Source organism: Scardinius erythrophthalmus (genome assembly GCF_964197995.2).
Source record: "Scardinius erythrophthalmus genome assembly, chromosome: 25".
NCBI classification, from domain to species: domain Eukaryota; kingdom Metazoa; phylum Chordata; class Actinopteri; order Cypriniformes; family Leuciscidae; genus Scardinius; species Scardinius erythrophthalmus.
In genome coordinates this window covers 22,838,442-22,863,236 of record NC_138245.1, presented here as the reverse complement: position 1 = coordinate 22,863,236, position 24,795 = coordinate 22,838,442, and the positions used below count along the sequence as shown (strand labels likewise).

At 37.6% G+C, this 24,795-nt stretch overlaps 1 protein-coding gene across 3 annotated transcripts in view; it reads right to left on the bottom strand.

Annotated features, from left to right (window-relative positions):
* Positions 1-24,795, bottom strand: part of ephb2b (eph receptor B2b) — a 142,130-nt gene that overhangs the window by 81,097 nt on the left and 36,238 nt on the right. For 2 of the 3 annotated variants that reach the window (XM_081357149.1, XM_081357150.1), the window contains exon 2: positions 3,300-3,379. In XM_081357149.1, the coding sequence (XP_081213275.1) occupies positions 3,300-3,379 (80 nt within the window). Of the gene's footprint in view, positions 1-3,299; positions 3,380-8,936; positions 8,988-10,962; positions 11,026-11,150; positions 11,179-24,795 lie in introns of those variants that run through there. The other variant, XM_081357151.1, reaches the window with a different exon arrangement.

Genomic DNA, 24,795 nt, shown 5'->3' with positions numbered 1-24,795 from the left:
CAGAGGGACGAAAGAGAGCATGTATGACAGCTCCTGAGGGAAAGTTTCCCAATTTGCAGTTGTGGGAAATCTGACAGATAGAGTCACATTGAGACATTTGTCCTGAGGGGACGTGTGGGACAAATGACATCCGGATATTTCTGCTGAAGTGCAGTGGGATTACAACCCTAAGCGAGATACTGAACTCCCAACCATTAGAAAGATTGACAGAGGGACAGAAAGTGATTGAAAAAAATGAGGCGACCTACAAACTGAGCCGTCTTTGGCAGTCAGCTTCAATTACCTCCATCCACTGGTAATGCACAACATGTGAAGTAAGACAAACAAGCTTCCTATTGCTTCTTTAACCCTTGTGTCTATCTATATACATGTGGATCATGTTTACATAACTCATACGAATCAAGGACATGACAAAAGAGTTATGCTGGGGAAGGGCGGCTTGTTTCAATCTTGACATGTGACCACACAGAGATTTGATTCCCTGATGGTGGGACCCTAAAATAATACAATCGTTTTAGACCGATCCACATTGGAACTGATTTCAGGACATTTCTTGAACCAAATTATTTAAGGCGGTTCTGATAGGTTTGTGTAGGTTGAAACATCTGTTTCTTGATGACTTAATCTAGCTCATGTCATGCTAATCAGAAATACTGAAACTACATGGTTTTTAACAAGGAAACCACAGTTTTAAGAGAAGCTAAAGGGTTGTTCAAGAAATGTATGACTTTCTTCTGTGGAATACAAAATTAGATTTCATTGTATGGAGAAGAAGAATTGTTTTTGTTTTTTTCTAAATATCTGTCGACTTTCACAAAAGACAAAATCATACAGGGTTGAAATGATATGAGGGTAAGTAAATGATGACAATTTCCATTTTTAGGTGAAATATCCCTTTTGCAGAGGACATTTGTGAGCATGTTCCCCTTTACAGCATCAAATTTCATTTATTGTTCATTATTCCTCGCAAAACAGACAGAAGCAGTTCATGAGCATGCAAATAAAGTCACAGATGATTAATGACAGTGTTAGATCTGGACCTTGAGGCAGTCAAGTGAGGGCCACACTATCACACTGATTAGTTACACAAATGTACTAGCTTATTTTCATGTTCTGCATCAGTAAGCAATGAGTCTAGATGCATGACCAATACTGAGTTTGAACATGTTTGCATTTACACACATTTGTAATGTCTCCTGCTACGCTGTTCTCTAACTAAGCCGGTAATGACTTAATTTACAGCCTCATGAGGATGTGTACAGACTGCACACACCATTGCTGTTATAAATTAAAAATAAGTCATCCTTAAATAAAATGTTTTACATTACATAAAATGCTCCCAGACAGGCATAAGAGAAAATTGTCTTTTTACGCAATTTATAAAGTGCCCTTGGAAAAGCTGAAAAAACTTTATGCTTTTTGTTGATTTAAATTGTGAGGTTAACAGAATGAATTAAAAGGTTCACAGAGTGCTGCTTACTGACATTTTCTCTACCACTTACTTTGTTTGTTTTTAGAGTGAACACAGTGTTATCATAAAGAAAGTGTCTGATTCTGTGTAGCTGCTCAAATCAGGGGTTGCATGCCACTTTACAGTTATATAGAATAGACGACCAAAAATCTAACAGACCAAATTTAAAGCCAGCAAATTCCTCCTTTGATTTCAATAAGTCTTTAAATTATTAAAAGGCATCTGAAATTATAACATAGGATTTTAAAAAGCTGATGTGCAGGTCCAAACACGTAACTATACAGACATGTGGAGTAATAACTACAGTCAAAAATAATAACAGAAAGCGCATGAAGTATGTGCTCCTCACACCTGGCTGTGATAAAGGGTTACCATAAAGCTTTCTTTAATGTAGGTGTTAACTTCCATAATTACACTGTTCAATACAGTATATTCCACCTGCACAAACCATCAAGGGGTTTAGAATAAATTCAGGACACAAATGTGAATGTATGAATGAAAGAATGAATGAGTGAATGAACAAACCACATCTGGATTTCGGCAACGGGGGGTTGTTTTGCAAAGCTATTCAGTGGCATGTAGGCCAACTGTTGATGGAGTGCTCTATATTTTGACTGACACTGATACTTTAGTTAAGCCCACACGGCTCTGCAGGGGTGTAAGACAATAACTTAAAGCCTTTCTCTCTATAAGGTTTACAGAATCCCACCTGTTTAATGCTGCTGCGGGGAACCGCCATGTGTGAATTTAGTCAAAGTGTGCTATGTCTTACTAGAGACTATTCTCTATATCTTGTTTCTTTTAAGAAAATGTATATGCTCTTTGAAAATGCATGGTGTCCGACAGCAGAATAACCAAAAAATGAATCTGAGGGAAAGTTGGAACAATCACTAGCATTCCTGGCTGAAGAATCAATTTCCTCTGAGACGCTGGGGTCATTTTGGATATATATTCTATAATTTCTGAATGTGTCAGAACAGCAAATAAGTTTTGCATCTGAACTATGCGATATTTAATTTCACACTTTATATCATGACATTCCCTCTTGTCTGTGTAGCTATTAGATGTGGTATTGAAATGCTCTGTTAATTCTTCAGAGTTGTAAAAATGAAAAAGATGTGATGACGCAAAGCATGTGTAATTCCGTTTCTTTTGTTACAGAGGAAAAGGAGAGGTGAATCTTATTCGGTGCAGATTGAATCCAGAGCCTCAGACCCGAAGACACCAGCACTTTGTTCTTTAATATTGATTGCTCTAATCAGTACAGGGGAAAAAAGCTGCGTGCCCTCAGGTTCGAAGAGAAGATGGTGAGCAAAATGATTTCTAAAGAACTTTGAAGTTGCTCAACCACATTGTCAGAATTCTATCCTCTTTTCTTCCTCCATTTTTTAGTCTCTCTGTCTCTCTCAGTCTTCCATTTTTATTTTACTGCTTCCAGACGCATGGAATGGTATAATTTAAACCATCCCCCCAAACAGACACAGAAGCATAAATAATTGAATAAAATAGGGAGTGTTTTTTTAGAAATACACCAGCAAATTACTCAGGAATATATTTTTCTTCCCCCCGATCTGTTCGGAAGAACATAGATCTTGGTGTCGGGGAGGAGACGATGAATTGCTCCTGACCAGTGGGCGCTGAGCAGGCATGAGCCTACATGGATGAAACCTAGTCTTAGTGGCGCTATATCCAGTTTCTGTCATAATCATCAGAGTAGTAGGATTAATTGATCATTTCATGTAACCTCAGTAAACTGTGTGCAATAAAAAAGACTAACTGAATTAGAAAAAGAAATCTGTTAATATATAGACACATTAAGAGAACTTACACTATTGTCACTTGTCCCCGACAACGGATATACTGTCCAGCCAAGCTCTGCGGTCGCTGTGGTGGAATCCATCAACATTTCTGTGGAAGTAAGAGGAAACATAAAAAGGTTACACATCCAGGTCATCTTTTGTACAATGTTCAATGTCTGTAATCTTTCATTTATCTTCAATAAACAGAGTGAGGGAAATTGCTAATGTTGTCTCAATTAACTCCAAAAGGTTCCTAAATTACAAACAAAACCAGAGCTTAATCGCTTTTTATCCCCAGTCTTTGCTTAAGGAAATGCTGGGGAAGAATAAAAACCTATGAATATTTCATTTATTTCCATGCATTAACATCATTCTTTATCCAGACATTTATAGAGGCTTGTGATACCACTTAACCAACTGCTCCATAAAATACTATCAACACGTTTGACACGAATCAGCCTTAAATCTGTTTCGATATTACAGCTGTCTCCAGTAGTAAAGATGAAAAATGCTGTAAAATCAAGAAGGGGGCAGGAAATAGTGGGTTCTGCTTCCCTGCTGTTTGATTCAGCCAAGATATTTTACAGACAACAGCACACTATCAGGCTCCACCACTGCAGAGGTTACATGGGTACAGGATGTAGGTAAGCAGTTGGACAACGATGAGATAACCACCAGAGACATTTTAATAATGACATGGCAGCGTCCTGATACTGAGAAAGGTGCATCTGTATATTGCATCGTTCTAGCCATAGCTAAATTTGTGTTCAGATTGACTTCTTTTATCACAGTACTAGGGATGTCACTAATGCCGATTATTTTGGTAATTGTGTAAAAAGGGTTAAAACTTCATTTTGAAATCATGATGAACAGTTTGCATATTTAGAAAGTTATTGATGTATTCTCCTAAGTTGGAGTAGGTTTATAAATGATTTACATTAAAATCTGATGAAATGGTGCACATCGCATTCCCAGATGAACGTTATAAGCAACTCAAACTCACAGCATATGCAGAGATGGAGTTTGAGATGCTCCACACATGTAAATGATAAAAGTTCAAGTGGAGCAGTATTTACTGTGAACACATGTAAATAAAGTAGATATATTAAACCCGCAGGGCATATATTTATTTAATTGAATCGCAGGCTTTCTCAGTAAATTGCAATCGAGGATTTTTTTAAATGGAGTACTCGAATTTAATTGAGGAATTAAGACAGTCATTCACAGTACACAGTTTGGGTCACCATTTATATGTGTACAGGATTTGAAACCACTTGAAAATACTATTTTCATGCCAAACAAGACAAGCGAATTTTAATTTTTGCACATACTGCGTGAAAGTAAATTTAAAATATAGCCTATTGTAGTTGAGTTTTTCAAATATTGTGACTAAAATATAATTCTGCTGCCTCCTAATATCCTAATATTTTGGGGGATTTAAATGTGTAAACTGTGCTTGTCGTTGATGCTAAATCCACACATTTGAAAATATAAATCTAATAATGCTGACAGCAAAAAAAGAGTAAAAATAAAAATCACTAAACAGGTGTAGCGCTGCCTCATCAATATTCAGCATGGAAATAATGGCTTTTAAATCAGTTATCACTCAAAAAGCTCCATAAATAGCCCCTCTGTGTACATTTGCATCAAAAATGAATGCGTACATTCTTCTTCCCTAGATAAAACATTGATATTCTACAGTTTGTATAGGGACAAGCATTTTATACATGCCTTCATAGTAAAGAAACTGCAGATTTGAGTGCCACTGAAAGGGGACGAATTATAATCAGATGAAAGATGACCGTTTGGTTGAAAAGAAATCAATCTAATAACAATTACTTCAATTACTCCAGCTGTTCAACATCAGCTCAGACCTTCAAGTAACAATTCACCCACTCGTTCTGTGCTGAGACTGCAAGGTTGGAGAAAAAAAATCTAGTAACTGGAGGCCAGTTACTCTACTTCTACTGATTAGTTGGTGTTAAAGAACATCTCAAGTAATTGGGGTCAAAGAGAACACATTTTGCCGTCTGGGGTCCTCAGAGGCACGGGGATGATAGTTCTCAGTTCAGATTGGCCGTCAGTCATCCCTTGTGAATATTCCATGTTATCGCATTGATGGCTTAATTAATTTCCTCTAGTAATTAGAGTAAGACTAAGTTGTTAGACTTTTGGAGGGAAATAGAGGAAGTTTGTGTTTTATCACAGTCGAATGCAGCTGTTTTGACTTCCTTTTACAAGCATCAGAGTACAAAACGTCTTTCATAGCCTCAGCTTGGGGCCAACTAATTACCAGTCTTAGCTATTGGAAATACTTATTCATTTACAGAATTTTCATTAATCTTGCATTAGGCTATTTGATCATTTTAAATGCGCTTTCAAACGCTGGTTGCAATTAAAACGGGCCTTGAAAACGACAGCGATTTTGAAGGAAAACAGTAAGTGTACTGTTTGGGGCTGTGCAGAGGAACGCAGCCTTTCGGGCATGTCTCTATACCTCAGATTCCCTCTGAATTATATTCCAGGAAAAACCAAAAGCATTCAATGAAAAAAACTACATGTGGGTCCAATTTATTTGAAAAAGGACATATTCCATCTCTAAGGCACACAAATTTAAGCTAAATTACATGATTATCACAAAGCCTAAAATTTATATTCAGAGACTCATGAAACTTACTCTGGATGTCCATTCATAGCAGTCTAAAATGAAGATCTGCTTTCAGTTGGTACACAGAGGTGAAATCAAAATGCAATTATGGGCCATAATAAACAATAGAATTGAAAAAGTGGCAAAGTGAATTTTCTAACCTCATGCCGAGGACTTGTGGGCATGTGGTCCTTTATAAAGCACCATGAGTGCATTGACTAGCGGTGAGGTAAACATTCTTTCCCTTTCATAAGCTCCTGTGCTTTATACGCTACTGCTTTTCGCAGTCTGGAAGAGTGATGCACTGCCTGTCCTGTACCGCACGATGGATAACCCCCCAACCAGAGGCCTCATGCGTACTCAGAGCCAAGCTAGAGATTTACGACTCCCCGCAGTTATGGCCGTACCTCACTGCTACGACTTTCTTCCAGCTCTTCATCCTCTGTGACGAGGTAAACCAGAGGGGTCTCTCGGCTCCACAGGACTCTCTTATGGACTTTTTGAAGAGAGTGGTAGATGTGGCACCATGAGGATTGAATGTGTTTATGCTCACACCATGTCTGGAGGTGACAACACATTCCAACCAGGGCCTATGAATAAGCCTGAGTCATTGTAAGGTCCAGCACAGACACCATTTTAAGACCCAGGAGGATGGGAGAGTTTAAGCTTTTCAACAGGAATAATTTTTATGAATTTTCCCAATGTGAATATGTAATGGTAGGAGGAGCTTTCTGACCGCTCAGTAAAATACCTTCTCAGAGTATAATGGAGTTCAAGACACCTTGCTTATGCTTTACACTCATATTACTCACATTTTACCTGAGTTTGTGGTCCGAATTGAGTGTGATGAGATAAAAATAACGTGTACTGCAAAATAATTGATTTACACAAAAACAGTGCAACCCTATTCATGAATAAATTAGGGATAAACGATATATCGGCCACCATATTGGTATCGGCCGATATATGTTAATTTTTAATGTAATCGTTATCAGCCCGAAAAGAACATTTGACCGATATATTAAAGCTGATAAATAATGGATCATTTCCTTCAGCTGAGACACTTGAGATGCGAACTGTTCACCATGATGGTTTTGAATTGCTTGAAATATGATTGGAATAACTTAAAGGAAAATACTGTTAAGTGCAACATGTGCAGCGCAAGTCTGTCATATAGCCTAAGCTACATATAATTATAATGAGAACATTATAATTGTGTGTTTGGGTCATGGCTTTTAACGGTGAGGCTTTTATTTTTGTAATCAGGCTCTCAAAAATTCTATAAAAATTTTAGTTTAGATTTATCAGCCAATATATCGGTTATCGGCATTTAAATACAAAGATTTATCGGTTATCAGTATCGGCCAAAATTTTAATATGCATCCCTAGAATAAATTACTCTTATAATCTGTTCTTTTAAGTGAACTAGAAACACACAGCACAACTAATATAGTCTGATTCATGCACAACTTACTCGTTTGAACCACTCCTTTTAAACAATCATTCAAAAAGACTTCAAAGTCAGTGTGAAGTTGAACCCTATCATTTGTATCATTCTGACGAATCCTCTGAACTCACTGAATCCATCTGGTAATATATTCAAATACAGTAAAAGCACAGATGATACATATACATATAGATGATGCATAGATATTGATGAAAACAGAGAGATTTTGAGGTTTTCTACAAACTTTCATAATAGTAGTTTGTAACCAAAGAGTTCATAACTTTATAATAATTTTACTAATTCAATGTAACTTAAAGCTTATTTAAAAAAAAAAATCTTGATTGTGTTGATTATTATATGTGTTAGCCTAAATAAATATCTGAAATTAACCCAAATGAATTGTAAACAAATCAATTTTGAACTGAATTGAATGCTTGTGAATCTGAATCTAAATCAGGCCATATGTATTGATGCCCTTGTTTTCGCTGGGATTTAGGGTGCCATGGCATTTCATCCAAAGGTTAGACAGGCCAGCTGTTCATTGCAAGGCTGTAAACAAAAGGAGCCTCTGAACACCAGTCCACGTTAATTGATAGGAAACAGGATCCTTTCAGACCAGGGATTACTGTTGGGAAAATTGATTGGTCAGCAGCTATGCTCCTGAGCCAGAAAGTGGCACCTGTTAAAATTGCTACTTTTAAAAAGGCCAGAGAAAGCTATTTGGGGAACGCTGCCGTGTAAAATGGCTACACGGATCATTAATAAGAGGGTCTGTTTATTTGGGGAGGTGATTAGGGTTTAAGCTGTAGACCACAGAATGCCACACACACTTGTTGCACAGTCACTGGACTGTAGCCACTTCACACAGTCATAGATAAAGGCTACATTCAGTGACCTTGAATCTAGGCCTGTTTCCAAATCTGCATCAAGAAATGTCAATTGGAATGATAAATGGAAAGTCTTCGGATGATAATTCCATTTCCTAAAGAATCCCTAATATCTCTAATACCTGTGTATGTCTGTGGCTGATTTTATATACTCTCCTGAGGATGCTTCCGGAGAAAGCGGCTTGGCTGACTCTAACTCAATTATGTGGGTGGGCTAGTTATGACAGAAGACTATGGTATCATTATTCTGAAACTTGCAGAGGTGTATGTGGAGAGACTGACTGAAATGTTTTGGCAGCTAATGCCCAACAAACCTCCCCTTGCCCTTGGATAGAGCATGGCGGTGCTTCAGACGAGTACTGGCTTCCAAACAGCCTAGGCCAAAATTTACATCAGTGACTCACAAGCAGCATGTAGAAGCACTGGTAACACTTCAGAACAAGGCTCAATTTGTTAATACTAGGGGTGTCCCCGACTAAGGATTTTCATAGTCGAATCACATTTGTCAAGTCTTGTCTATAGTCGACTAATAGTCAAATCATGGGTGTGGGGGAGGGGAGGGACGGGGCGGGGCTTTAACAATTTAAAGCCGCGATGTACAGAACATCACACAAATATATAGAAGAAAATGTATAAAAACATTTTGGATTAAATTAATTAAATCAAATTAAATCGTCTAAATTACCTGTGCGAGCACGCTCTAAGTAGCCTAGGCCCACAGTGTAACATTTATGCACTGAAAAACAATTAATTAACAGAATTAAATTAGAACAGAACATACTGTACCTTTCTAATAAATAAAAATACAAAACGAAATAAGTCATAATCAAGTTACTAGATGCAGAACAAATGTGTGCAAAATGCCTAAAGTGCAGGGGAACGTATATTCAAAACACAAGCCACAAATAGTTAAATTAGATAACCCTGAGTGACCAATTAATCAAATTAAAATAAAGAAAATATTAAAATAAATAAAGTATGGCCAGAATTGTCAACTTTGTCTTTTGTGTGCGCAAATAAAATACATTCTAAAACTATTAACGTGAAAAACGTTTAACGGCTTAATGTCCAAAAACTTTATATTAAAAGATCAAATTCTGTACACACCTTATTAATAAAGCATACTATATAGCCTAAAGAAAACCAGATAAGCCCAGAATATGAACACAACGTGATTAAGTACTACATGTTAAGCATTTTCCTCCCATAGAAAACCGTTAAAGAAAAACGCTTTACGTGACTTCCTCTATAGGAGGAACGCATTGCGTTCATATTCTGGGTTCATCTGCTTATCTGCACATTGTATGGTTTCTTAATAAGGTGTGTAGCCTACAGCGTTTTAAAAGCTTTTTTCACGTTAAGCGTTTAAAATAAACTGACTGTATAAAAACATATGGTGATCCGATAATCAGGGCCGATTATATCCTGTCTTTCAAAAGGGGACGGAAAAACTTGACAGACTGTTTTTTCATACTGTGTAATGTTGAATTTAGGGCTATCAAAGTTCAGGCAACACAAACACAACAAATTAGCAGTTAAAAATTAGTGCTGCTAAAGCAGGCTTTTTTTAAGCCAGGGTTGCCAGGTCTGTGGGTTTTTTTTTTTTTTTCTTACACCAAACATTATTTGTAGCGTACCTGCCATCAAATAAATCACAAAGAACTTTGTGCTTTACTACTTGTGGTAAGAAACAAAGACTCAGCTTTCAAATTCTGTCCATTGTATCACGAAATTCAAACAATAAATAGAGTTTTGAAGCTCTTAAATGTGACGTGACAGATCGCTGTAGTGCTTCAGGTCAAGTGGCAGCGTGGAGAGCGAGTCATTTCTTCCACTTTAAAAGTTATAGCATGCAAAAAACATGCATGAACATCGAATGTTGAAAGATACAGTACAACTATGTAATGTAATCGCTCAATGTTTCAACTGCGGAAAGACGTCAATAAAACTATCACATTATATATTAGCATATAAAACATTATCACATGTTGCATTTACCTCAGGGAAGTTATCAAGTGTTCACAGTTCCACTAGAGGAGCTTATTTACTGTATATGTATGCTTGCTTGAATACATTTGCCATGAAGACAAGTGTGTATGAAAACTACTTTAAGTGCAACTGAGTTGTATACAAACATTTCAGTTTGTATTTGAGTGTGATTATTATAGGCCTATATGAAAATAATTGGCAGTAGAATATAATACTGCTGTTAATTTCAACCTCTAATAATATAGTAATGTTCCAGAGGGTTCCTTGTGCATTTGGTATCAGTAGATATTCTTAATAATTATCTCTCGGTATTTGCAGAGAAACTTAGTATCGGTAATGACGCTGAAAATTTAGCATTGTCATCACATAAATGGCATCTAAATAGATATAAATAGAAAACAGTTATTTTAAATTGTAATAATATTCACAATATTACCGTTATCACTGTCTTTCTGATCAAACAAATGCAGCCTTGGTGAGCATAAGAGACTTACTGACTATTAATTTTTGAACGGTAGGCTAGTGTATCTGCTGTTCATTGTTAAAATAAATAAAATAATTTAATTTAATAAAATTAAAATAAATTAAATAAATTTTGGTAAATATTAAATAAAATAATATTAACCACAATGTATAAATGCTGTGAAAGTACTACTCATTGTAAGTTTATGCTAGCCATAGTATTAGAAAACGTAAAAAAATAAAATAAAATAGAACCCTACTGTAAAGTGTTACGAAGCACTTTGGACACTAATACCATCTGTTTCCCAGTGCACCTTATTTTCCTGTAAGGACACAAAATAATAACTAATGATTAAGATTAGCCCATTGCACCATGATTAAGAATAACATCACTCCTTGTCAGTCAGTCTGTTATGAAAAAGAGAAATACTGTGTAAGATTTGCAAACCCTCTGATATCAAAATGTTTCCTCATTAGAAGCAGCAGTACTGTACGCTCCAGGCACATGCTCCAGCACAGATTAGAGAAGTCATCTCTACTATGCAGCCATTTGTTCCTCTCAGGCATGTAACCTCACGCTGTTCTCTCTGAGACACACCTGAAAAATTAAAGCTAGTTGGTGTGGGAATACATTAGAATCGAAATGAGTAGTTAGGGCATCTGAGCAATAACCACATTGCTGTTGCTGCTATTCAGCTCAGGCAAATACTTTTACATATACGACAAGAAACCACAGAAGAGGTAATTAATGCAGGATCGATGTAACACTAGGATCTTGCTGCAATTTATCGAAGGGCCCGGAGAAACCATTTGATCTGAGTGGCATGTGTACGTGATAATGACGTTCATATGTCACGTTGAAGGGTAGAGGCCCGTGTGGTTGGAATGATGAGTGAACACCGCGCCGCAGCTCTGACGTGCCCCTAGTCGTCCAGAAATCTTTCAGCACAACGAGGGTCAATTAGGTGGAGTGCACATAACCGCCGCATTACAGAATTGCTTTGTATGGTAATTGAGTCCGTATGCCAGAGCATACGGCACCCAGAACGTGCTTGGAGAGTAAGGGTTTAATCCAGGAAGGTGGCAGATCCCCAAACCCCACCAGCATTACTTTAGAGGCTTGTGAGGACCAAAACAGAATCTGTTATACTTTAGATACATCCGCAGAGAGGTCTCTCACTCTCTCTCTCTCAAGGAGATTAATGAATGCTCTGGGATTATAGTCGGGCTACTAAATGCTGAATTTAGGGGTCAGATGATGATGATGATGATGATGTAGGGAAGTGTGGAGGGATGTGGAAGGGAAGGCAGAAATAAAAGTGGACCCAGCCAACACAGAGTATCAGTGTGTTTCAGAGGAAGAGGAAGCGGGTGGTTGATTTTGGCAGTGTGCGGTTCCTTGTGAAATATGCTACCACACAGTCGGCGGAGCGTTCCTGACTGCTTGACACAATGATGTAGCTCTGAATTCCCAGGGTTCAACGCGGGACATACTATGGTAATTCTCCATCCTTACATAGCCGACTAGCACATCATTCAAGACCGCTAAGGGTTGAAAAAGAGTTATACCAAAATAGAAATTAGGAAAAACACTGCATTTCTTTATCTTCCACTCAGACACATTGAAAGATGCCCCCCCCTCTCTCTCTCTCTCTCAACAAATGAGATGTCCTTGGCTACTCTCTAATTTGTGTTTGTCTCAAGGCCAGTCCCTCAAATCAATCCCAGCGCCTCTTTAGCAGTTTGTTTAAATGGGTTGGTGTTTCTTCAGTGAAAAGCTTAATTATTTACTTTGAATGTGCCTCACAAAGGGACCACGAAATGTTAATTGCAAGCTGCACTCACTCTTTCCCTTTTTCAAACCCTTCTCGCTTGTGTTGGGATCCGGCTTCAGATGATTGGCTGTGTCTGACAACACGATGGAGAGAGCTGACAGACAAACTGCCTTTCCAACCGATCGCTATTCCAAAGCAGATCAGAACACAGACGATGGACCTTACATCATATTGGATTATAAAATCCTATTCTTCCTGCCAACCATTTAAACACTGTGGTCTTTCCATGCTTCGAAATATGTTTTTGCCGTTAAGGAGGCTAGATGGTGTGCCGCCAACTTGTGAGATGCTAAGGGCTAATGTGTTTTGGTTTTCAAAGAACACCGTATTTAAAAACCATTACAGCTGCTGCAATGTAAATCAAGTGTCATAAATGAATCATTCTACAGTATGGCTGCATAAATATAATAATGTGAGCAGGAAGATTTAGATTTAGAAAAGGGGCTGCACAATGAATTGAAATAAAATTAAAATTGCAATTATTAAACCGCGAAAGGCTACGTTTTTTACATTAACAGTGAAAAAAAAAATGTGCAAGGTTTACATCACTTTTACATTTGCATAATAAACTTTTGCCAGCTACACACAGAAACTTTTCCTTTTTTTTTTTGCCAAAATAAAAGCTGGAGAATTTAACATCAAGTAATGCCATGTGAAAGTACGAAAGAAATGTACTACGTTTGTGATGTTACTTATCAAATGTTAAAATCATCATCATCATCAACAAGCCCCATTTCTAACAGAAAGCTGAAATTCTAGGAATAGACCATCCTTATTTGCAAGGGTGTAGAAGATCAATACCTTCTGACAGTGTTGCATCAGAGCAAGAATACCTGCAAGGGAACTGACTTCGTAAAGAAGCATGAAAAAGAAAGCTGACAGGTTTACAAAAATCATCATGGATCAAGTTGATGAAAATGATAATTGCCAGCATCCTACACCTTGCCCGCAAGCCATAGACCAAAGCAATGACGATTAAAAATGTGTACATTGTGCATGCATCATGAACACAGAGGAATCCAATTAGTCACGGCTGTGCGGTTTGGAGGTTTGCAATACATGCTGATTCCTTTCTTCTGACACAGCGTGGTAAGGATATGCCTCTCCTGGGCTTCTTGTACAGCGTGGGCCCTCTGAACAAGGGATGTATGTTCTAGTCTCGGTGACTAATGATCGGAGATGCATTGTATTCCAACTTAATATACTGTATATTGTGACAGCAGAATAAAGATATTGTACTATGGATTTGAAACATCACACATGGGACGCTTCTTCAGGTTGACCCATGAGCAAAATAATGTATTCCAGTTGCATCTCGATCTCTTTAGGTTTATCTTGTGTTGCAAGTTGCATGCTCTTTGAATAACCCCAACAGGGAGCACAAAGATAATGCATCCAAGCGCTTCTTTCCTCAGAGTGTTCTGCAATGAAAAACCAAACATGACCCCTTTTATAGTTGTCCAAACAACCATCACCAAATAAACCCTCTCCTTGCCCGTGTGATTGCATTAACAAGTCAATTTTGCTTGGTCATTAACCTGCCAAAACAATGGTTTATTGCGTTTTATGAGCTAAAAGATCCTTTAAAACAATCAGTAAAATTTGCTTACAGTCAGCGTAATTCTGTGCTGGGATTTTCTCATTGATATGGGACTCCCAGGAACCTATGCGCGTCCTCCACGCAAGCCAAGAAAGCTTTCTTGGAGGAGGAAGCCACAGATGGGCCACTCGCAAACTGTCAGAAACAGACGCTGCTCTACAACACCCTGTTGTGTTCCAGAACCAACTGCAGACAGATAAATATTCATAAGAGTGAAGGAGACGTGTGGCTACAGGTTTCCTCTCTCTGATATCCTTTTGAATATTTAAATCTGGCCATAAGGGACCCTGGACTTTCCTAGACTCACGAGGTTAACCTCAAACAGGAGGTTTGATCTCCTCCTGCTAGCTTTGGAGAAGAGTTACAGTGCTGCATATTTACATTCATAGATTTGGCAGATGGTTTTATCCAAAGTGACTCTCGGCGATATACATTTCTCATTTTACCAGAGAATCGAACCCCTGACCTAGGTGTTGCTAGCGCTTAGACCTCATAATTGTCAGACATTTGTGACCATGCTAATTTATTGCTATATAAGACTATCAAATTTTCTATTACTTAGATATCACAGAAAACATACTATAAAAATCTAAAATGATTAGTCTGGGATCTATAAATCACCAAGAGGCGGAAAGAGGCAGGTTTGTATTATAAAGAGGGTAAAGGTCAAATATTGAAGCTGCACTCACCTGCACTGCAATTTTAGATGTGTCATTATAACACTAATGAAAGTGAACACTTCACGTCATGCAGAATAGGCCCTGTGGCCGTCTAACACCTCAGAAGAGAATCCACTCCGACAGTAGAGGGAAAACAGCACCATTTAAACCTGAATGGTTTGAATTTACTGTTCGAATGATCATGATGTTACAGCAGCCTGAGGCTGGATACAGATGGTGGAGGGATAGCAAATCTAATGCATGCTTGCTAACACTTCATAACTAAACACTGTTCAATATGCCATGACCTTTCACATAAAGATTTTTGGTAACACTTTATTTTGCAGTGTCCTTGTTACACGTTACATGCAGTTACTATAGTAAATAACTATAAATGATGCATAATTACATGCAACTAACCCTAAAGAAAACCCTAATCCTAACACTATAGTAAGTATATGTAGCCTAGTTAATATTACAATATTTAAATGTATAATTATACTGTAAAAGCAACCCTTAAAATAAAGTGTAACCACACTCTAAAAAATGCTGGGTTGAGAATTTTGACTATGTTGCTAGGTTATTTTCCCCGTAATCTTAAGTAGTCGGCAAGTCAATAAGAAGTTATGTTGAAATTAACTTTGAATTATTGACGACGGACCCTTACATTATTTAACACGAATGCTCTAGATTTTGCGTCTGTCGAACTAGCGACCGTTAGGCTACACATAACATTCATTATTTTTACACGGTCTGTCATCAATTATTCCACTTATAACACGGTCACACAATGTCTAAATACAGTTGTTGGTGTTTTATCTCCAGAAATTTTGCACGCTGGTTTCTTGTACTTGAAAAAGACTAGGCTACTGACTGACTGACTCTGTGTTGGATTGCAGTGTAACGTCACTGGCTAGTGGCTAGCGGCTGCACAAGCTAAAGAAGCTGTAAGTCTACCTATTATTTATCTGTTTTTGTTAGTCATTTTCGAAAGGTAGCTTTACATAAATATTTTATTATGTTGCATTATGTTCTCTGTGTTTGGGTGCGTGGGCCTATATATTTGGCTATAAAGCAGCTCTGTAGAAAGTCATCGTCCAGCTTGTACAATTTTAATCAAAAACGGTCATTGTTAAGCTGAAGTCAGTTCATTGTTGCTTCATTTCTGTTCAAAAACTGTGCAAAGATGCCCAATTATGAAGTAGTTACTGTAGTTCAATTTGGTCTTAAGGTGGCTCTGAAAAAAAAAGTCATTCAGTTCAGTTCTCATCTGATATGGTCTGTGCAATCAAATCAATAAATATTGAATATTAAGTGCCCCTATAGCAAGCCAGAGACAACAATGGCAAGGAACCCACACTCCATCAGGTGACAGAATGGAGAGAAAGAAAAAAACCTTAGGAGAAACCAGGCTTATGTATTAAATAATACAATTTATTATTTTGGTTTGTCATGCAATTTGGTACACAATCATTAAAATAATTATGATGATCATTGAATGGTGCATTTTTTTAAAAAACTGACAGGAAGAATAAACATTAACAACATTTCTTTCTTTTTTGTTACTATCTTGAAACTGCAATCAAATAGTCAATGAGTCAATGGGCGCCTCAGGCAATCGTTATATGAATAGTCTAATACATTGGAATGAATAAAAAAATATTCTATGAAATATCTACAGGTGATTTTATAAAATATTTTTGAATTATTATTTGAATTACCCACAAAATTAACATTTCTTCTGTTTACAGTCTTGTGAATTAACTATAGTTAATTAATTCATTGATGTACAACCTGTAAGTAAAACAACAGGGGAAAATAGAGCAGGCTCATTTCTTTACACCTGTTTGTAGGGCTGCACGATAAATCGTTTTAATCGTGATCATGGTTATTGCTGCTTGGATCTGACACGCATTTTATTTTCTCACAACTCTAAGTTAATTTAAGACGTTATTTAACTAATTTAAGACTGCTCTTATGAAAACCTAAGACACCCTTTTAAATAATTATCTGTGTCTGATATTGTCTTTCCCTCATTTAGTCTGGATCCAACATGGTGCTTTACCTGGAAAGGCAGAGAGAAGCGAAACCGTTCCCCTTTGTCTTGGAGCTTGGAATGGCTGGACAGTTTTTTGTGGTGGTGAATGGGCAAGCTCTGGAACAGTTTACTCTCCTCAAGGCTGTGGATGTTTGTTTCAAGGCATTTTATTGATTCATTTTTTTTTTTTTTTGTATCTTTGTGTGAAGAGAATCTTTATCTTTTTTATGCGTTTTCACGTGTCTCTCATTTTTGCTGCACAGGACTAATTGAATGTTTATTTAAATGAATTGCAATGATATATATTAATGTATTTTTTTATTATTGTATCTTTGTGTGAAGAGAATTTTTAGCTATTTTATACAGTTTATACGCACAGTTTTATGCTGCAGTTGACTAATTGTTGATTACACATGAATGTATTTATGATTATATTAATTTCCTGGAATAAACTTTAATTAAATCAATAAACAGTAGTGCTATTGTTATTAATATTATTTTTAAATTTTGTTATTAGTATTTTTATTATTATTATCATCTAAAATGAATAACCTGTGACATGGGGTTGTTTGACCCAGCACTGATAAAAGAAATTTAGCATTGAACATTTTTTAAATATTAATAAATATTTAAATGCACGGATCCAAACTCCACTAAAAATCCTGTTTGGAACAAGATTTAATGTTTAGGGCAATTAGTGCACATTTTGAAGGCTGCAAGAACATGGTTTCAGCTCTGTCCTGATAAGGCGAGACATATCAGGCTGTAAATGTTTAATGAATGCCAATAAATAACAAATTTCTTAATATGTAGTAGTCTCACGTATCTGAGCATCTACAGTGTGTGTCACATCACATAATCAAATGGGTTGTAAACTGAGCATGCTTGACCACTCTCAACCGGATGTCATTTGGTCTAATATGAAAGGATTAGTTTACTCAGTTTCTGAAATAAGTCAATATCTTGCAGGCTTTCTTTTTAGCAGCCATGTGTGTCAAAAACCATGTGTGCGGAGGGGACACTTCATTACCTTTCCCTCTTGTTCACATTAAATCCAGTGAATTGAAAACAATGTTTTTCAACATGAACACATGATGCTCCAAAGAGTTTTGAAATATAATAGGCCTAGTTCAAAAAGAACACATAAAATGGAACTAATGTGAATCAGATTTTATTTTGAATTGTGGAATACACTTATGTTTTGCATTAAAAACAGAAAATGAATGGTGGTTGACTGAAACTATAATTTTAAACAAGTAAAAATCACACTGTTAATTATTAATTATGCAAAACACTACCAAACCTGTTCAAGGCCACAAATTATACTCAACAATCGAACAGAATCTCTAAGAGTAGGCTAACCTGGAAATAAGTAAAATGGCATTCATTTGGCATGCCAAAAAAAAATAAAAAAATGACAATGTAGCCTACTACAAAGTAGAGCTTAGGAAGTCCTGCACTGATTATCCTGAACATCCAGTGCATTCAGTATCTGACTGGAGTCACTGGCGTCTGTTTTCATTTAAAAAGGGTCTTCATCAAAAACCTTGTAATAAAAGGAAACAAAGCCAAATATGAAACAAACAATAAGGCTTGAGTCTAAAAATATGTACAAAAACATCCTACGAGCATATGCTCAGTTTACAGAGATCTCACAGTTACCATTAACACCTAGCATAATTACAACATGATAATCAGCACTGCGACTCAGCAAAGGCGTGATGAGAAGCCATTTAGAGCAACAGCTTTTACACTCGATAAAGAAAAATTAAAAGTAGTGACCTGCTGGGCTGGATCACACCCTCAAATTACCCCCCTGGGTAATCCATAACCATCTCCCAAGTGCAAATTATTCAATCTGCTACAGTATAGTACGGAGTGTACTGCTGACACCCAATATGTTCATAATGCTGTGGCCTCATTACAAAAGCCTCTCTTTATTACCTGCAGCTACGATTATGAACTTTACCTCGTTAATATCCATTCTGAGGCTTGATAATAGGTAATGGTTTCTTTCGACAGAGCGAGATCCATTAAAGACACAAGGGTAGATTTTCTTGTCGATACTTCTGAGGAGGGAGGCGCACAATGGCACTGAAAACGGGTTTTAAGGGGTCTGACGCGACAAGATGATCTCCTGCCAGTCGATGGAGTGCTGTCTGCCAAAGAACCACTTCATTGATATTTGTCAGCATGTAGGCCAGGGTTTCAATGCATAATCAATGCAAAGCTTCTCCTTACTATCCGTTAGTAGTCTCTATTAAACCATAACTGGACATTATGAAAATGACCACTTATTCGACAAATGAGCATTAAAAGTGTGATGAGGTGGCTACAAACGCGGTGAAAAATCTGTAAGAGAACAGAAACGGTGTTATAGATAAGAACGATAGCCTGGAACGATTATTCTTCAGGGCTGACAGAAGCAGCGCCTTTAAGCTGTTATCCAGACCACGGACTGATGTTTTTATCTCTTCTGGATTTTTTATGGGTGGACCGTATCAGTTGCAGCTCCATCATGTTTCCTGACCCGAAGAGAAAAGCAGAGTTACTCTTCACACCCGTGACCACTTAACCAGGATCCCCCTACCAAGGGGTTGCACGTTAAAGGGAAAACTAAAAATGAGTGGAAAGTAAAAGCGCAGTCTCGCTGCAGATTCCAGGCCCGTGAGTTTGCTCGTCATCCCGGGATGAGTTATGGCTCCCTGTGGTCCTCTGGGAACTATAAACAAGAGCCTCTGGGGCGGCCTCCACTGCAGACCGCATGCACCGGACCATTATGTATCCGCTAGCTTGTTGCACCACCCAGACGCCACTAGCCAAGCACAAACACAATTCTGGAAAATGTGCTCCAGGACATTAGAGTGACCTGTTATGTCACTCTGGACAGACACTAGCTTTAGTTTTACTCAGATACTTGAGCCAAATGACAGAGAGTTTAAACCCATTGAGGGCTCTTATATGTCTAGCATTAATTCAATGCTTGCGGAACAGAAGTGAGGAAAGAGGCCCATGAGTGTGCAAGATTTCTGGGATGGATCTCGGTGCAGCTGTGGAGAGGGAAGCACAATATGTAGGGCAGCAAATTTATCGGGAACTTTCCTTGGAAGACCTTAACTGATGAGTCTCGGTCCGTAAACTCCCTCAGATGGAATTACTAACAGCTGAGGCGCACGACACCCATCTGAAATCTGAACTGCACAAAAATGTTGCAATATCACATAAGCGCCAACACAAACCATGCTTGTATTTCTTTAATTACTTTGAAATCGCAACATAATGAATCGGGAACACAAAAAATGTTGTCAGATGAAAAGAAAGCCGCTTGATCTTCAAATCCCAGACAGTTAAAAGACCATCAGACATCAGTGAATCTAATCAGTCGTACAACTGATGGGCCTCATTGCTTATCTAATGTTATGAATCAAAAGTTAAGCCCTCAAACAGATCTTGCACACAGACATCTCCATAATTCAGGATCCGCGCTGGACGTCTGTGTGGGCTGGAGTTCCTGTGATGAAGGGGTCAGTCAAGTGCACTTAGATTTCTGTGCTTCTAAGTTGACAGATGCTTTCAGGACTAGTGTTAATTTCGTTAATGAAATCTATGACGAAAAATGTTTGTCGAAAAGCTTTTTTCCCATAACTAAGACAAAAGGATGACTAGACGACAATAAGGTCATTAAACGATAACTGTGACTATGCAATTTCGTCTAAGAAAAAGGACGAGACTAAAATGTAATTAATGAATAAAACCGTTGCCAAAACCTCTATTTTTGTCTGAGAAAAAAAGACAAAATATTACAGATTGCGGCACAAACCTCTACTACAAGTTTTTGTGTTTGCTTTTGTGTTAAAAGGATACATTTTCTGCCCGGTGTTTTACTTAATCTTCACAATCTGACAACCATCCGCACGCACTCTCTCAACACTGCAGAAGAAGCGCCGAGCTGAAAACACTGAACACCAGCAAACAATGAAGCTGGGTTTTAATATCTCCATGAGATATTCTGCTTAAATGAAAGTGTCATTCAGTCAGTCAGAGTTCTTTCATGAGCCGCTTGCTCTGTTTGCTGTGACTAAATCTGCGATCAAACCTTCTCAGTGATGAACTGTAACATGGTGATGAAAAAGCATGGATCTCGACAATATTGCTTGTGATTGTGGTTGCTGAATAAACGTAGGTACGCAGCCTCTGTGTGAAGTCTTTTTTGCTGTTTTTTTAATAGAAAAACATTAATGTAATTTGGAATTATTTGGAATTATTATTTTGACAAAAAGAGTGTCACTTTATATGATAAATAGCCTATAGTAAATCAGTACACTAGATTATGTAAAATAAACCATGGCATTATCTTGATTTGTGCCTATGGTGAAAGTGCAATAATTCTAAAATGTTTTTTTCAAACGACAACCACAAATGTGATTATAATTTTGAACAATATAGCCATTATCAGTTTAACCATTATGCAGCATGATGATGAAAAGATTTGATTAATTAAAACTAGACTAAAATGCCCAGATATTTAGTCGACTTAAACTTTACTTGACTAAACAAAAACAGGAAAAAGTTTACTAAATATGATAAAACTAAAAAGTACATTTGACACAGGACTAAGACTAAGCCTAAATAAAAAAAATAGCTGACAAAACGAACACTCTTCAGGACGGAGCTCACTCCCTCTACTCCTGGAGGAGTATGGATCAACGGCTCATTCAGAGGGCAGACGTGAGCCGAGGCAACCTTGAATGTGGTATAATATTGCAAGCTGACAGAGAGCGTGCAAACAAAACAGGGGCTCAAAATACTGGGGTAATTGATCGCCAGGAAGGGCAAGGGTAAGAAGTTTCCCCTGAGCAGAAACAGGCACAAGCCTGTTTGTCAAGCCACTCTGTCACCTGAAATTATCAAATGAAAGAGTTCACACAAGACAGAAGTAGAGTCTTCAATTTTAAAACACACATAAACGTTTGCTTAAGACCCGTGTAATGTGCAGAAAGATGGCTTGTTTAAAGTCTGGAGTCTATGTTCTTTTTGTTCTGAGGCTTGCATCTCCAACGGCCATTCGTTCACATCCCTCAATGTTTGCTCTCGGTCGATTAAAGTCACTTAAGGTGATTTGAAGATTTGGTCTGATTATCTAGCAAAAGGCATAAAAAGATCTGTATTTTAAACCACCAAACAGACCTTAAGGCACATCATTTCATTGCTTAACATTAATGCTTTAAAGTCCTCCTGTGGTAAAAATCAAACTTTTAATGTTGTTAATATTTCTATGTTGTGTTTTTAATATGCTTTTAGACAAACCATGTGCAAATTCACAAGTCAGCATCATTGCGGAGTATTTTCTCCTTAAAACAAAATAAAACCAAAGACAGTCTAAAAATCGCAGTTTGAAATCGCTGGTGTTTCTGACATCACAAACCTTGTAACCAATTACATAAGTGTGTGATCGTCAATGAGTGAATCTCTGAGCTGCCGTGAGAGAGTGGAGGTAGGGTGATTTGCATATTCATAGAACCGCATATACTAAATGAGGCAAGGGTGTATAGTTACATTCAAACTATTTTAAGGCATGAAGAAATAATTTTTCAGAAAAAACATGTAAATGTGTTTTTTTGGTGATCAAAGATGAGTTTTAAGGGATACAATTATTGACTACAGGGGGAATTTAAGCACTGAAACACTGCACAGACAAAACAAGTAGCTTAATGTCTAACTATTAAATCATCTGGAAAAAAAAATCAACTTCTAAAACTATCTAGGTAATGATAAAAACGTGCCAAAAAACATTGATTAAGCAATAGAACAGCATGCATATTTATTGGGCAGTCTATTTCTTTTTACACCCTCTTCTGCTAATGAAAGATGGGCCATAATAAAAGTGTCAGTAAAGTCTGGCAATAAAAAATGGCTAACAGATTCATCCAACATTGTTCTGGCAAAGCAAAGCAGTACCATCAAATAAGGTGCTTTATCAGAGACAAAGCACAGGGTATCTGGGTACACACAGTCTGCTACAATTGCCAAGATGAAGAAAGAGATACCATTTTCGAAACGGTTTAACTACATTCCACAGACACAATGCTGCCATTAAGGTATAAAAGGTTTTGCACATTTAAAACAAATCCAACCACTATGACAGCTTATTCACAAATGTGATACATAATTTAGTTTTATGATGTCCTCTTCCAACCTAGAATTTTAATGTACTGTTTATAGTGAATGAGTGTTTATCACATTCAGAATCAAATAAGTAGGCTTATAGTGAATAAAGTGCAACTTTAAAACCAAGGTGATCGTAAAGTAAATGTAACAACTACTGCCAACAAAACTATTTTGTGTTTATGACAATTGGATATTTCTGCTAGCATCTAAATAGAGACTCAGTACTGAGCAGTTTAATGTATTTAAAATAAAAAAATGAATTTATTAAAATTAATAATTAATTTATAATAAAATTAAAAATAAATTTAAACATAACTCTGAAAGCTCCCTGTGAATAAAAAAAAGTGCATAAAGTCTCTTTTAGGGTAAAGACAGTTGGACTGCAGGCATCTTGGTAACGCACTAGCACAGGCTATTTCCCATCATGCAAGACAATTTCCTGCTCAAAAGGGGATAGACCAACATTTCCAAAACTGCTTACATAACATATTTGAATAAGGAATACAAATCTACAGGTATACATGCGTACACATATATAACAAAAAGAAAAATATATATAGGCTATTTATTTTTTAGGCTGGTCCAGCTAATGTGCATGCATATTGATTAAAATTATTTATTTATTTTTTAAATCAACTAAAAATGAACTGAAGTACATTTTAGGCAACAGACAAAAAGGAGCCATTTTTCCCTCTGGCTTTTCAACACTTGATGCTCCACCTGAGAGGCAAATAGTAGAAAAGATTATTGTTCTATATTGTGGCACATTCCCGTATCCACAGAACATCAGACAATACCACACAAGAGGAGGAGCTTTCTCTGTATTTCTAAAGGACACAGGGGTAGAGCTCTGCAGCCTTTTAAAGACATAGTCATTCCTTAAGAAAGTCTTCAATGCCAACATTCATTGAAAGAGACAGAGACAGGAAGCAAGAAAAGAACTTCGATTTGTGTGTGTGTGTGTGTGTGTGTGTGTGTGTGTGTGTGTGTGTGTGTGTGTGTGTGTGTGTGTGTGTGTGTGTGTGTGTGTGTGTGTGTGTGTGTGTGTGTGTGTGTGCCTTTGTGAGCACTGGAGTGTAAAGATCACTCTAATTTAAAATTTGCAATCTTCTGCTATGTTTCTCTTTAGTACTAGTCGCTAAATAATGACAATCAACAGGTGCCTTAAAAACAGAGAGAAGAGGCTGTTTTTATCAGTGCGTGAGTACATTATTCCAGAGCACCAGCTCCGCGTTCAACTCTAAACAAAGCTGACGAGTGATTTATGCCCCTCCACTGAATATAATGAAGCTCAAAATAAAAAATAAAAAAAAAGAGACAGTAAACCAACACAGAACAGAAAGCGGCCAGCATGACTGAGCGATTCAGCGCACACATATCACACCCAGGTGCACACGGTCAGCTGGACAGACAGAGAGAGAGGGAAAGAAAGGGAAAGATAGGGACAGAGGGTTTAATTCACTGGCTTGGCTGGGCAGTGGCCTGGGAAAAGCTGTGAGGGGAAAAAAAAAAGTGTGTATAGGCATGCAAATCAGGTCTGCATGTGGACACGCGGAGCTGAGCGGGGCTTTTAGGAGAACCAGCGTTCACCTCCCATTAATATCACACGCTGTTAATGAGGAGCTGGGGGAGAGTGGCGGAACAGGTGTCGGAGCAGCTACAGAATGGGAATAAAGAGGGCAAAAGCAGTGATCCGCGAGGAATGCCTATGTGTGCTGGGACTGGTGGGGTGGGGGTGGGGGTGGCCGAAATTGTGCCCAGTCTGAGGGGGGGATACGGCTGGCCCACAGGAG